Here is a 15,218-nt window from a genome sequence, read left to right as displayed (position 1 = left end):
CCATTCAGCTCGTTAACCACCTTTTGACTTGGTGGAAATCGCAGCAATGCAAGGAGCAAAAGGATGTCGCAGCCGGAAGACAAACCGATTTCCTTGCGAAAAGCCTCAGAACGGAAGCTGAGCTCGACAGCCGAGCTCAGATGGTCCTCGTAATGCAGGCCATGGCGACAAGGTTAGCCCAGCGAAATCGTTTATGTCCTTTGCCATGGAAAAATGGTTGAAACCCTGCCACATATGCAGGAATATGTTGAGTCGGGTCCTGCGAGGTGGAGCGAAGCCTGTGTGCGTGAGCAGACAGGTGAATAACAGTTTTCCCTTATTCAGGCGGCTTCCTTGTTTAAGACAGCGTGTGTCAGGCATACGCAAAAAGCCAACTTGCGGATTGCGGATGAGAGTTGGCCCAAACTGACTGGGCTGAGCAAACATCCTGCAGCTTCCTTTGTAGCCTGTTTCGGTTTCTTTCCCTCTCTACCTCTACTCTCTCTCTCTCTCTCTCTTCCAAGCAGATGCTATCGGCATTTTTTCCGCTTCCGCAGTTTTATCACGGGGCATCAACTTTACCCAGCTCCGTATTCTCGCTCGAGAAATGTACGGTATGCAGGAGGCTTTTAGCCATCCCAATTTACAAACTTAAATTTAAACAAATATGCTATTCATCAACTATATTTTGTTTTATTAAATCTTTTTTACATCGTAATCTAGTTTTAAAGAGTGTAAGCTGTATTTTATTCTATATATTAACTAAAAAACGTTTATCTAATTTCGAAAGCAATTACTATGTAAAGGATACTTTACTGTATGGGCAATTATTTTTTCAATTACTCCAAAGTTGTTACCCAACTCTGGACCCAACCGTTTTACCTACTGCACCTTCCATTAGTTGCCTAACTAGTTTAATTACCACATTCTGCTAATACTCCTCTCCGGTTGCTTTTCCGTGGAAAGTTCGTTCCGCTTTTCGCTGCCTGCTGGGTGTCGAGAGTTCCTCTTCGCATCCAATTTCCCAGCAGGTTCTGCCACTTCCACACAATCACATAACCCAGGGTCCTGAATGTCCTGCGGTATTTGTGTTTGCTTCGTTACGTAGTCGCCATTACGTCATTGTCGGTTTACGTGGCGTGTTAATAACCGACGAGCACACATATAGTACCTTTCCTATCTGCCCTCTTTTGATAATCAGTTGACATGTTGCAACACAGGCTCGCATATTTACAGGCTATTCAAATGGGCTTGAAAGGGGAAGTGGAGTGGTTAAATCTCTCGACTCTTCACAGGACTTGAGAAAAAATGAGTTTTTTTAGGATTTTTGCTATAACTTAGGCATTAAAAGTCGCACAACTAAATGATTGACTGTTTTGTGCTGCTTGAAACCCAAATAAACAAAAACAATCACTTTTTGAAGCTTTTTATAATTTAATTTTTTGTCAATTTTCGACTTATTTATAAGGGGTTACATCATTAAATTTTGCGAAAAATTAGTAAAAATTGAATTTTCCAATTTTAAATGCCTACCGTTTTGGAATTTCCTTGTGAGTTTAACGAAGTATGAAATTTTACTTGTGGACTACTATAAATTTAGTTTTGCCTAAAAAACCGATTATTTTTTGACAAATAATCATCAAAAATCATAATCATCAAAATTATCATTTAGTTTAGTTTCCTTCTGTAATCTTAACCAAATGACAACGCAACTAACGAAATATCTTTGAAACAATAAATTATGTAATTTAAATTTTTCACCAGTCTATGCCTACTTACTTTGTTTAATTCTTGAGAATAGACAGACCTTTTCCCAATCTCGTCTTTACGTCCTGTGAAAGATATGCAAATGCCTTATTTATTATTGTTGGCTGTTGTCGGCGTGAGTGATTATTCAATGTTCGCACCAAATTTTCGCACATAAGCGGATTACAAAGTCAGCTTTCCTGACATCAGGACATTGTGCAAATTTCCCTCTAAAACGAATGAAGTTTGTATGGACCCACAAAACGCTCTAGTGTAAACTTAATTATGTTATGAAAACATTAAAAGCTTCTAAGCCCTGTAGTTGTATTTCTTTTTTTTCAAGCCATTTATGTTAGGATCTTAAAAGATTTTTGAAAAATGGGAAATTAATTTTAAATTGGTCGTGGTATCAGTATATTTCAACATTTACAGGGTACGAAAACAGAACACATAAATCAGCTTTAAATTAAAACAAAAAGTTAACAAATCGTTGCGACAAAATTGGCGGCGCAGCGAATCAAATTTTTTTTCACTTTCTCCTCCTTTGTGTGTTTGTGTGTGAATTCGATATCTAAATCCGCTTAGCTTAATTTGGTTCTTTTATTTGCTTATTGAGTATGGCCCATCAGAAGTCAAATTACAATAAGATGGTTTCATTTTTTTTTTCTTCATGATTGATTGAACTTTTATTTGGCTGATGAAAATGGTATTGAAAAAAAACTCAGCTTTTACATCTGTACGAGTACTTAACTTTTAAGTACATCATTTACTTTTCACTTTGTTTTGGTAAACATCATTGAATCACCAAGGACGCAGAGGCATCAACGAAAAAAATCTCATGAAAAACAAATATTTCCCCTATCAACAATACTCATTAATATTTAATGAGCATTTAATGAGTGCGTAGGCGCAGAAAACATATTATTTTTCACATAATTAAGTTACTTGAACGGGTGGAACATGTACAATATGAATGGGGATGTTATCTCTAATTAATTTGGAAATGAAATTGATTTGGGAGTGAAGCCCAAAACGAAGCCATGGCCAGATAAACTCTACGAGTGATCCTGATTATAAATATACATTTCCTTCCTCTTCTTCAATTTAAGAGTAACGGGTAACAAAATTGGTTCAAATGTGAGGCTTCTTTCAGATAGTTTCATCATTGAAATAGCCAAAGTTTGGCTGCCCTTCACTCATCCTCAGCCGTGATTAACAATCTCTTACATAAGCTGCTTAATTATGTGTGTATGTGGTATCAATGTCGCTCAACACAGTCAGCCATTCAATCGATTTCCATTTGCTGTTCGCCATCTCCGAAAGTTAACTACACGGAATGCGGCCAAAGGCAGACAATGTTTTCCCTCGCTGCCACCCATGATGGCTCCAACTAAAGTTGTTGTGACAGGCAACAAATGGCAAAGGACAACAGACAAAACCAAAACTGAGAGCCAAGTCAACGGCATTGTACCGCATTCCGAGGGGGAAACTCTCTTCTACTTTTGGACCGGCTTGCCACCTTTGTTCTAGCTTTTGTTTTATCTCCTCGACTTAATTGGAAAGCATGAAGACGCAAACACAGCGCGACGTGTTGGCATTAACACACGCACGAGCAGGAATAACAAGCCACTACCGAAAATGTTTGTCCTTGGTCCGAGCCACAGCTGCCACAGCACCACCACCACCCACAAACCCACCCACTCAGCGCCGCAGGAAGGCCAACGGTGCGTATACATAATTTGCGAGTGTTGCTTCAAGTGGCTCGACAGCTATTTATAGTTGGGGGGCTGGGGCAAATTTATAGTGGCATTTAATATTTTATTTTATTTGCTTAAACTCCACATCCGCTGTCCACTGTCATATGCATAAATAACGAGGATAGTAAAACGAAGCTCCGTTTTGGGGGCAACAGTTCGCTTCTGGCAAACAAATAAAAATTATTGCACTAAGCAGAATGCATCCTATTAATTATGTAGGTTGCAGAGTCTCTCACAAAATGGATATATCTAAGTATATAGGAAATACAATACTTGCAGTAAAGGAATCAGCTTTAGTGGCAAACAAATGTGTTGATTGAAATGCAACCGAGTGGTATAGACCATAACCCTTGAACCATAAGATCTGCCATCCCTTTCCATCAAGCTCTGCAAGTTTGCTCAACTAATTAGCTACTTGGAGTGCAAATACTCGGGTAAGCCCCCTCAGTTCAGCAGCAGCCGAGTCGAATTGCATGATTGTATGCAAATAAATCGTTAGCCACAATTGCCAGTAAATACAAGTTGGGTTCAGGGATCAACAATGAAATGGGCGGCAACAAAAACGACACCTGATGCCAATTACAAGACTAATTAATGGAAATAAAACGTTGAGGGGGTGGCGGATGGAGGGTGTGCAGACAGAAGTCATCAATCCGGGCCAATCAATGTCGGCAGCCACGCCCACGATGCGCCAGTCAAATCAATGTCCGCCACAGACGCATCCCAGAAGTTATGGCTTGCATAAAAGTCAGCGCCAGTGATAAATGAAGCCCAGCCAGCATTTGCATCGGTATGCATATATAATGGCCAAGACGTCGAAAGGGGCCAAGTGGATGTAGTGGATATAGCCCAGTGCTCAAACGATGGCAAGTAGAAAATGGAATAAGCTCCTTTCGGCGCTTTTCGGAGATGCTGGCACTCCAAAGACGAGCACCGAAAAATTCGTATTCCATTTCAAAGCGAAGGATAGCGAAAGGATAACAGTGCCGATGACACATGAGCCACGAAATGGAAGCAAAAATTCAGGAAAATAAAACTCAGCGCTAATGGAAAAAAATATAAGCAAGTCTTTGGGATGCATATTTTTTAATATGCTATGCAATATATACAAAATGTCTCACAAGATGTCTCAAAGCAAACTGCTTCCTTGGGAAATTTATGACTATGTCAAAACATGTTGATCAGAAAAGATGAAAGTTGTTTATATCATCAATCTGTCTCCGCAGGACTAACTAAACAGCACTAAACAACTAAGCCCTAAGTGCTGACTATCAATTTTCCGCATTTCATTTTCCAACGGAAATTGGCAAAGAAAAATGCTTATGCCTGAGTTGCCGCAAGCAAATAACTGAGCAAATGCAGAAGAAAAATGCAAACAGGAAATGGGAAAGCAGGAAAAGTTAGCTACACATGCCATAACTTGTGGTACACATCAAAAATGGCAAATGAGTTGTAAAAACGTGTCTAATTTTGTAATTTCCCATTGTCTAACAATTTGCGTTCTTCTTCGCCGAGCAAATGATTTAATGAAATCAATTACAAGTCCCTCACTTTTCCAGCTCCTTCAAAAGTGGGTGGCAAATGAAATTAGTCAGCCTCCAGGAGCCAAAGGACGTGGAATAGCTGTCAGACCGGCAAAATCAGGACGAAGTAAATTCGTTTGGAGAGAAAATGTTAGCCGGAGCAAATTGTTTGAAGTCTGCTATGGCATATTTATATACATATACATTTATACGTATACGTATTTTATTGCCGTTTATTGAGTTTTTATGACCGCTTCTTTACGTTTGTGCCTTTTTCTTCTGGGAGAATTCAATTTGAAAATATATTTGCGGTTGACTTTGATTTGATATGGTGCATACGAGTAGATGGATTCATGTTTGTAGCTGTGAACTGCGTGTAATTGAATTTTACGAAGCCAAGTTCGATGTTCGTGCGTATCTGCCATAATTGAATTTTGTGTTTGAAAAAAAAGGATATGCTATATGGGAATTTTAATAGGAATTTCTAGCAAAGCTACGTTTTATTTAGTTTTTTTGGTATCTTTCTTCTCGGACTTCTTCTCCTTCTTTTCCTTTTTGGGGGCTTCTATGCAAGGAGGATTACATTTGCTCTCCTTGGTCTCCTTCTTGGACACACCCGGGTTGCACTCCTCATGAACGGGTCGAGGCTCCTGATACCCTGTATCTGGCGAACACGGTGGGCAGTTGCAGTCGGGCTTCAAGTCCGTGCAGCAGCTGGGTGGAGTTGGTCCAATGTAAAAAGGATTGAAGCGACACACCATTCTGAAGGATGGCAAAAGAATATCCGAGTTTGGAAACTGAAAATTTAATCAATTTAATTTCAGAGATTTTTCCTAAAAATGTTGCCGAAAAGTGACATTTTCTGAGACAAAAATATCTTAGGCGTACTAATTGCAAATATATTTAATCAAAAAAACATTGGATTTTCAATATTGGTGTTCAGATTTCTTTTTACGTAAACGGAGTTACAACTTTGAATAGAAATTCACAACAAATTCGCATTGCTAAAATGTAATTTGACACCTAAAATGAGTATTATTAATTTAGTGTTTGCAAACCAGCATACATGGATGTTTCAGTCGAACATAAATTAAACAATTCCTGGGGCTCTTGTTTGTCCATGGGCAATCGTAATTATTTACGAGTCGAAACACCAAATTAGCATTAAATCGAGGGCGGTCGAGACCAAACAAACAAACAAACGTATAAACAAACTGAGTTTGCCAGTAAATATTTGCTGGCATGTGCCTGCTTATAAAGCTGCAGGCGTACAGAGCTTAAAGCTGATTATGTGAGTTTGCACAACAAATGCGGAAAACATACAAAGAAATCCAAAAGAAGCCGAGGAAAACCGCAGAAAAATAAACGTTTAATGGCGGCAAGGGGCATAAAAAAGAAGACCAGGCCAAAATGACGGGCGCTGGAAAAAATGTACCAAAATAAGGAGAAGCAATAAAGCAAAACACATAAGCCGCAACGCCACAAAAAGGACATGCCGATGGGCGGGGAAGGAGATAAAGGACACGCTCACATGCCTTGAAAGTTTTCAATTTTTACGACTTCATTAGAAACGCTTGATGAGCAATAATGATAAGAGGGCGTAGCGGAAACGGAAGTGGATGTGGAAGTCGCAGAAGGGTGCAAAGGATGCGGAATCGCGATGTCTGCCCACAGATGTTGCTGGAAATTACTCAAAACCACTACAACTACAGAAGACGCCGCAAAAATGCGGAAAATTTCACACAAGCAAATGGAAGGCAAACCGCTGAAGCTTAGAGTTGAGTCAAATACACTTGGACTTTGCAGTCTTAGTTAAATAATAGCCAATTTAAATGGTATCTAAATAAATGTTGAAATCTACTTTTCAGAAATATTACTCTGAAGAGAATCTTGCGGTATGTTTATAAATCATATACTATAACTATACTATAACTCTCTGCTTTTTCAAATCATGTGCCCCCTTTCAAAGAGTACTCTACATTCCGAGAAGCATGAAAGGAAGGAGTCCAGAGTCCCCAGAAGAAGGGGAGCTTCAAGGATGTGAAGCAGCTGGAAAATTGCCCCACTCGCACACCCATGGAGACTCTCGCATTTATGAATGAGTGTCGCTCAAGTGGCCAAATGTTTGAGAGGGCCGAAAAGAAGAAGGGCAAAATGTGTTGACTGTAATGAAAGTTTAAATTGTTTTCCTGCTGAAGGCCTAAGCAAATGTGACAGGGCGGAAAAAGTTGTGGCTTTCTAAGGTCATTTGTGGTATTTAGCGAATAAATTGCATTTTTATGCATATAATAGAGGATTCGAGTAATAAACTTTATCATAATACTTTGGGCTTTCCTTTTCTATATATTTCTGTGAATGGAATCCATAAAAAGAAGATAACTTACGGCTATGGTTATTGTCCAGTTAGGATGTGGCGCGATTTGATTTTTTAAATGTGTACAGAGAAAATATAGAAAATTCCCAAATAAAATAGATAAAATATTTATACATCGATTACTTCTCGGATTTTCAGTGAATATCCAAACACTTTGCTCCAATTCTGTCAAAATCCACAGCACATGTGCGGTGGGCGTAGTGGCAGGCCTTTCAGTTAATTACAAGTTTATTCAATTTAAAATCAATACATGACCCGCCAGTCGAGAGCGTTTTAATCACATAATTACAGGTGATTTCCCAGGAGCGGGACAAAATCCACGTTCGATAGCGATCTTCTCGCTTGGCCCTTTAAATGTGAATTGAATGGAATTCGCTTCGAGTGAGCAGCCAGTGTAATTACGCATACGCACGCACACCTAGAGCAATACACACAGACACACACCAACATACACCACACGCACACATGGGCATTTGGGAAAGGACATGAGTTGTGTTCTGGTCACGTTGGCTCATTTTCGCTTAATGTTTTATGCACAACTAAATACAAATGCGCTTTAATGAGCAAAACTCGAACCGGCCATGCGGTTAATTTATTATGCACAGCTCGGTTTCACAGGGGGCGTGGCAGTGGTTGTGGGCTGGGGGCGTGCGGGGTGCGGCAAGGATAACTAATAATACGGCATTGTCGTGGCATTAAATTGCCAATGCATATGTGGCGAGGGAAGCGGAGGGGGGTGCTGCAGATAGACCGCAGCAAGTCAACTCGAATGCATGTAACAATTACTGTATTGCGCTCTCCTTCGCACACATCCTGCCTCTCGCTCACACACACACACACACGAATAATGCAGCAGAGCCATAAAATGCAGGCAGCAAAAAGGCGAAAAAAAGCAAAACTTGCAACGGCAACAACGTGGCATACTTTTTGGGGCATGTGGCATACAGCTCGAGCTATCGGGCTTAACCGCAGAACAAGGCCAAGCCGCAACTTTTAATATGGCGGGAATTCGAGTGCCATTTGTGCAACTAGCTCAATTGCCGATGAGCAGTGGAAACTCAGGCAACAGCACCAGACTTTCAATTTAAATTTAACTAGCTGCAAATGTAACTAATGCTTCCAATTCTGCCAAAAAGATTATATATCCGTTTAAGCTACAATTTACTAATATCAAGTTAACATTACATGCGTAACGAGATATGAATTTGGAAAATTACTCAGCCCCAGGGAAAACTTCACGCAGAAGGGAAAAGCCGCAGGGCTTTGGCCACTCCCAGCTCACAATGTGTTTTCCCGTCTGGACATTTATCATGCAGGACATGCCGGCCATTTGATTAACACCTTTTTTGGGGGGGCGGGGTACATACCCCCAATGTACGAAACGAAATAAAATTGCGCAAAATAATTTAAAACTAAAGCTGCAGTCCAACTCGTTGCTGCTCCTGTTTCGCTGGCATTTTGCATGCCTCGTTGAATTCAGACAACAAAAAAACATATTTTACATACACAAGCAGAATATATACATACTTACATATATAAAGATAATATATACACACATACATATACAAGAAGAATATATAGAATACATATAGATATGCGCTATGCCACGACTGGCTGATGTGTGCGAGTTTTGCGTGTAAGCGCTGACTAAGCTCTTGCAAGTTGGTTTTTTGTGCGGAACACAAGTGGGCCATCCATAAAGGGTCTTAAAAAAGGGGTATTGCACCCATTTTCAGCTGCAACATCTAGCGGGGAAAACGTGTTAAGCCTGAAAGGGTTATAAACGAAAAGGGGAAGATCAGCAAGAAATGAGCAACGCGATGTCCACACAGCGAGGTGTTTAATGCCAATGGAAAAGTTATGAAAATCGTACTTGCGTTTTATTTCTATGGTTTTATGCAGCTAGATTTTAGTAAGGAGATAATAATTTGATGATCTGCTGAGCAATCAAAACGAGATTAAGATAGTCATTCGGCCTGTGAATATATATATAGAATATTGTATACCCTTTTGAGTAATGAGCATAACAAGCCCAAACAATAAGTATCCTGGCTAATTGTTCGTAATCTCATCCTGTGAATAGAAAATCTCTCATACATTCAATTCATGAAATACCCATTTACCTCCCACCTATTTCCACAAGCTTTTCAGACTGCTGCGGCTCACCTTAAATTCATGAAGATATCCCACTGTCATGGCAACGTCATGGATATATACCCGCTCAAAAATTTACAAACCACATACGTGTCATCGCCTCATTAATGACTAAACGAAATCCAGAAGATTGGCGCCGATAAAAGCGAGCGTGGAAATTGAGAGGCTTACAGAAAGCGACGAGCAATCTAATCCCTTATCTTGACTTGCTTAGCAACGTGAAACAAAAGCCGCCATGACAACGAGCCAAATCCTTTCAACTAGTCGATGAAAGGCCGCAGCTAAAGCCAAACTTGAAACCACCCACATCACCTCATTACCATCACGGGACCGCAAATTTAATGGCAAACACTTTGTGGCTCATTATTTGCAATGCAAGTCGCTGCTCATTTGCAGCTCGTGTAACTTTTCATTAAACAAAAAGTGAATTCAGAGCGCATATTTAAACTGGTGCATAATGCACACGGACAGCCATTAACGCTAATGACGTCATGAAACTCAATGCACGCCACAGGGTAGCAAGTTCACCACCCGCCGCCCAGCAAATGGTGCAAAAAGGGCAAGTGGGCCTCCAGAAAATGGGGCACAGACATTATGCCGGTCTCCACTTACTTGCCCTCGGCTGTATGTGCTGAACAGATATTGGAAACTTTCTAACACAGCCCATCTATTACAATAAACGCTACCTTAGGCGGATCCACAATCAAGTCGGGTCGATTGGGCAGCTTGCCCCTATTCATTAAATAGTACATACTATAATTAAAAGAAATGCGGCTGAAATAACTTAAGTTCTTATCCCATACTTTTGGACTAAGTAATCAGTCTTTCAAGTTCCGAATAAATTGTTGCATATTTTTGTTACATGTTTCATTCAATTAGTTAAATTTAAGTTGTGTTTTAAATTTCCCACGGTATTTGGCAGCCTGCCTACACCAAAATCCTTTAGGATTTCCTTTCAGGCCAGGAGTGTGCATGAGTGTTTCCATTTCTTTCATGGCTGCTGGCTGCTAGTCATCTTTATCAGATTGCCAGCAAATCGCCAGTTTTTGACCAGAGCAGCATATGATTTTAATGACCCATGCCACATGCTCTCAGCGGCAACTCGCAATTGCAACATTCTCAAAGGTTTGCAGCCAAAAAGCGAAAGGATGCGGAGAAGTACAAAAGGACAGAAGGACAGGAACAACTATTGCTGCATAGATTGGCAAAGGGATTCTATTTTGTTGTGGCATTATTGGGTCAACTAAAGCCAGTTCCGAGCGAGGAAATTGTTTTTTCCGCTTTCTGGTCCACGTACGCTGCTTTTTGGCTGAAGCGACTGCAGGGAAAAATGTGGGAAAAATACACACATACACATACATATAGGATCAGATTTTGAAACCGCTTGGCACGATTTCCATTTCACATACTGTTAGTGTGCCAAATGGTTATATATATTATTTACAGCTTAAAACTTTTGGGAGAGACACAATCCAAACACTTGCCCAGCTTTGTGTTGTTTTGGCCAAACGTTTTACGAGCCAGGAATATGGAATATGGAATCGAATCAATTGGCGGAATGGGATTGGAAATGTGAAATATGGCGAGGTCCCTGTCAAAACATTTAGAACGGCGAATAAAGATAGCGATTTCAGCTTACTATAAGTGATTTTTGGTACATGAACTTCCACTTGCCACTTGCCACACCGCCACTAAAAGATAGTCCAAGAAACTTAATTCCCACGCGAAGTAGCAACATAAACTTGAGTTGTATTTTCCGAGGTCGGAGGCTATAAGTCCGCCAGTTCCCCTCAGCGAACTTATTTTCTTGCCGCCACATTTTTGGGGCAATTTTCGCCTCGGCGCCCCCCTGCAAACTGCAATTACCAGTAAAACCAACTAAGGCGCACCGACAAGTCGAAAAGGAAGTTACTTCAGCATCCTGCTGCTCGCAAAGTCCTTTTCGTCCTGGGCTACTTACAAAGTTTGCGCCAAGTTTGTGCAGTTTGTGTGAATATTTTTGGCGGTAATATTTTGGATAATACTGCGTTGACTGCCAGTTGCGTATTTCAATTTTCGCTCGCTTAATTATATTGGCCAAGCTTTCATATAAGTTTTTCATTGCTAAACTAAAAATAATTCAATTATATACACACCTATCGCATATCGAGCGATTTTACTTCTATTTCAGGACCTCGTTACTCCGGTAACACTTTTCATTGCAATTATCCCACTTTAGCGTTGTGATGGCAGCAATCAGAAAAGGATATGCCATCACAGATGCCACCGCACCGATGGGCTTATCCGTTTGATGATTTTCCATTTAATTCATAAATATTTGATGGCATCCACAATTGAAGTCCTGCATCATTCATTGCCCATCAAAGCGAATCGGCGTTGAAAATGACAGAGAGAATGGAAAGTGGAGTTCCCAAAAGGAAAGCAGGCAAAAACAATTGGCAACATTCCCATCCTCATCATCATCATCATCGTCGTAGTCGTCATGGCATGCAGGCAAAATAAATTTTAAATTATCATTAATAATGTACGCTGGACTTTCGGTTGCGGAAATCATGAGTGAAAAAATCACCGATTGCTGCAGTGCTGCGGTGATCAACTCAAATGGCACTGATGAAATTGGAAACTTCCATGTGCATTTATTTATGAAAGTTACATGTGGCTCAGACATCTGCTGAGCGAATTGCTGTGAAAGAATTTTGCGGTCAACCAACATACGTATATCAAACGATTGAAAACACATGTCCTCTTAAATACATTAATTATTGTTTATTTAAAACGGAATGCATGCTGCTTTTCAAACACAACGCCTTGATAGTGATTTTGTCTTTTACATACTTTTATGAAATTAAAGTTTAATCCTGCAGGACAAGCGCCAACTTTTTGAGGCCTAGAGCCACAATGAAACTACGGCCCAGTTGACAACGTGTTGGTCCCCAAATCGAGCCACTCGGCAATTGTAGGCCAAAAAAGAGGCACAATGCAGAAATGCGCAAAAATAAAAAGTAAGCGAAAAGAAAAGCCACAACAATTGGGAAACTGCACCGGCTTTCCCTTGTTTCTGTTTCACTTTTGCTGCACTCTGTGGATATTTTTAATTAAACCGCGCGACAATTTGACATCAATATCGAAATTAAGATCTTGTGCAGGCCGAACAACACTTCGCCACAACGGAGCAAAAAGTAATAAAATGCGAAAAAAAAACAGCTCCAAAATGAAGGGAAAATTTTCAGGGGGCCAACTTGAGTTCTTCAGTGAGTGCGAGGGAAACAACAACTTCCGTCACATGGAAAAGCGGATATCCGGTACAACAAATATTCGTTACACTCGCACCGAACTTTTGCTGGGGAGAAACCGAAGTAAAAGGGTATTGCAGGCATTTCAAATGTCTAAAACACATTATTATTAAAATTTCGTGTCTTTGCAATACAATGAATATAACCCTTTAGCAATGCCCTAGGGCATTTTCAATAAAATAATAATAGTAATTTTCGTAAGTAAGGAAACTCTATGTTTAGCTGTTGGCACATTTAGTTCCGAATATGTTAGAAATTATGTACAACATTCTCCTCGATTTCCGCAGAGCATCACAAACCTACATTTACCCACAACTTGGGCCACATTTCAGTTGTATTTTGTCGTTTTCAATTTGCTTTCGTCCTGCGTCCTGCGTCCTTCGCTCGCTTATTGCTCCTGTTTATGTGCAAATCGTCGGCTGGGGGCGCAATGTGTGTGGCTGTGTGTGTGTGGGCGTGGCCGTGCCGGATATTGATGTGTTATATGCGATGTTGTGACTGCAATATATCTGCCAAATGACTGTCGATGCCTCGATGACTTGAACCAAATGGCAGCGGCACCCCGGGAAAAAAAGGAGATAAAGGTCCTCGCACGAGGCAGCGGCAGCGGATGCAGGGGCAATAAAATTCTCGGTTCGCAGGACTCGAGATGGGGAAATAATTGCGGCCCCTGAAAGTGTTGCCATAAAAATGCAAATGCCAAATGCCGCAAAGTTGCGAATGAAACGGTCCCGGGAAACAAATAATAATGAAACCCTTGACAGCGGCAACATAAATCCGATCTGGCATATATACATATGTATAACAAATGGCCAAATGAAGAGTTGAAAGGCAAACAAATCGAACAATGGCATAAATAACACACCATTTTCCAACCAATATCCGCTTTCGGGACTTTAAAACATTCACGAGTGGAAATTCGAGGCTGCCATATATTGTTATATTTCACTTCAAAGCTTTCAAATCGCCATTAAAAATTCGGAAATTTTTATCTATGATAAAGTGGCAACAGCTGTCAGCCCCATAAAAAAAAAGTGGTATAAATCCTCCAATGTGTCGATTACAGTTTATGAGACTATAAAAACTAACCAATTTATCGAATTACATTTTGTTTCAAATTGATGAAAGTTATCTTTTATTAATGAAGTTTAAATGAAAGTTTATCTTTTAGCCTTTATATGGCGAAATCCCATACAACTAGAATATAATTGTAAATTAATTAATAGAAGAGCTTAGCTCTTGGAAAACTGACGTTAATGGCAAAGTTCTGGGTTTATTTTTCTTTCAGAAAACACCATTATATTAGTCTCACAAGTTTTTCTTTCTAGCTCAACAACTTTGATACTTTTATGCATCTTTATCATCATAAACAAAAGCTATTTCATCTTCCCATCTAAAGTTATACTGAGTGAGCCGCTTGTTTATGAAAAGTTCCTAATTAAATGAAGTCACTAGAAGTCCCATGGCTGGCATATCAACAAAAAGGATATGCTGCTACAAACCAAGGTTTAAAATAAAATAATTATGTTATTAGTTCTTAGGCATTAAAGCTGTATGCACACTCGGACTTCTGAAATCTCCTGTATCAGTGAAGAAATGTAATTCCGGTTTTTAAATGTAAGCCAGATGGTTGAGAAAATGGCGAGAGGGGCGTATGGATTGCAGTTTTGTTACATAATAGCTAAAAGTTTGCCAAAGCGAAGTTTTTGTATCTCAGCTGCGTTCATGTATCCGTATATATTGCAAGAGTATCTAGTTTTGAATGCAATCAGAACTCTCGGTGTGTGTGTTTTCCTTCATCTAATTGCAGTTGGAAATTGTTGGGAGGCTTTTAAAGTTTTTAATTGAATTTCGCTTATGGCCCCGTCTTGACTTTAATTGAAAACACTCGTTCAAATGTATCGTTTTCCGTTTTAAGTTTTCTCTTTTGCAGTTTGTTTGGTTTGGCAAATGTGGCAAAAGCGAAATAATACAACTTTTCGATCAAATAACAATTACTGGGGCAAACGGCAACAAAATATAAGAATACATTTTCTTAACAAATTCTTCCCCCTTTAGCATATTTATATTTGCTTTATGCCATTTGCCCTCGTCTTGAGTTGTCCTTGAGGAGAGCTTAGCAAGGAAATATGAGAAAATTTGCACAAAGCTTTTCGCAATAATGCCGGGGGACTCGAAAAAGACAATCACCTGGTTGTCAACGGTTAAAGGGGGTTTGCAGGTGGGGGCTGCCGAGGGTTAAGTGTTGTTATCATCTGTTTTTATTGAAATTTCGTATCAAATGTTCGATTTCTGTCGTAGACACAAGGGGAAATCCACATGGAATTGCGAGGGATTCCCAATCAATAGGGTAAACAAAGTGGGAGATTAAATTTAAAGAAGTGAGTGGATA

The 15,218-nt window shown here is 39.9% G+C and overlaps 1 protein-coding gene across 1 annotated transcript; it reads right to left on the bottom strand.

Moving 5' to 3' along the window:
* Positions 1 to 5,474: 5,474 nt before the first annotated feature.
* Positions 5,475 to 5,883, bottom strand: LOC120455829. Its single transcript, XM_039642300.2, has one exon. It carries the CDS (start codon positions 5,764 to 5,766, stop codon positions 5,506 to 5,508), a length of 261 nt encoding a protein of 86 aa, XP_039498234.1. The 5' UTR covers positions 5,767 to 5,883; the 3' UTR covers positions 5,475 to 5,505.
* Between the last annotated feature and the right edge of the window lie 9,335 nt (positions 5,884 to 15,218).

Source organism: Drosophila santomea, chromosome 2L (assembly GCF_016746245.2).
Source record: "Drosophila santomea strain STO CAGO 1482 chromosome 2L, Prin_Dsan_1.1, whole genome shotgun sequence".
Classification (NCBI taxonomy): Eukaryota; Metazoa; Arthropoda; class Insecta; order Diptera; family Drosophilidae; genus Drosophila; species Drosophila santomea.
This window is presented reverse-complemented; position numbering and strand designations above follow the sequence as displayed.

Excerpts from the sequence above, each read along its gene's own strand:
- LOC120455829 (XM_039642300.2), bottom strand. The coding sequence starts at position 5,766 with ATGGTGTGTCGCTTCAATCCTTTTTACATTGGACCAACTCCACCCAGC.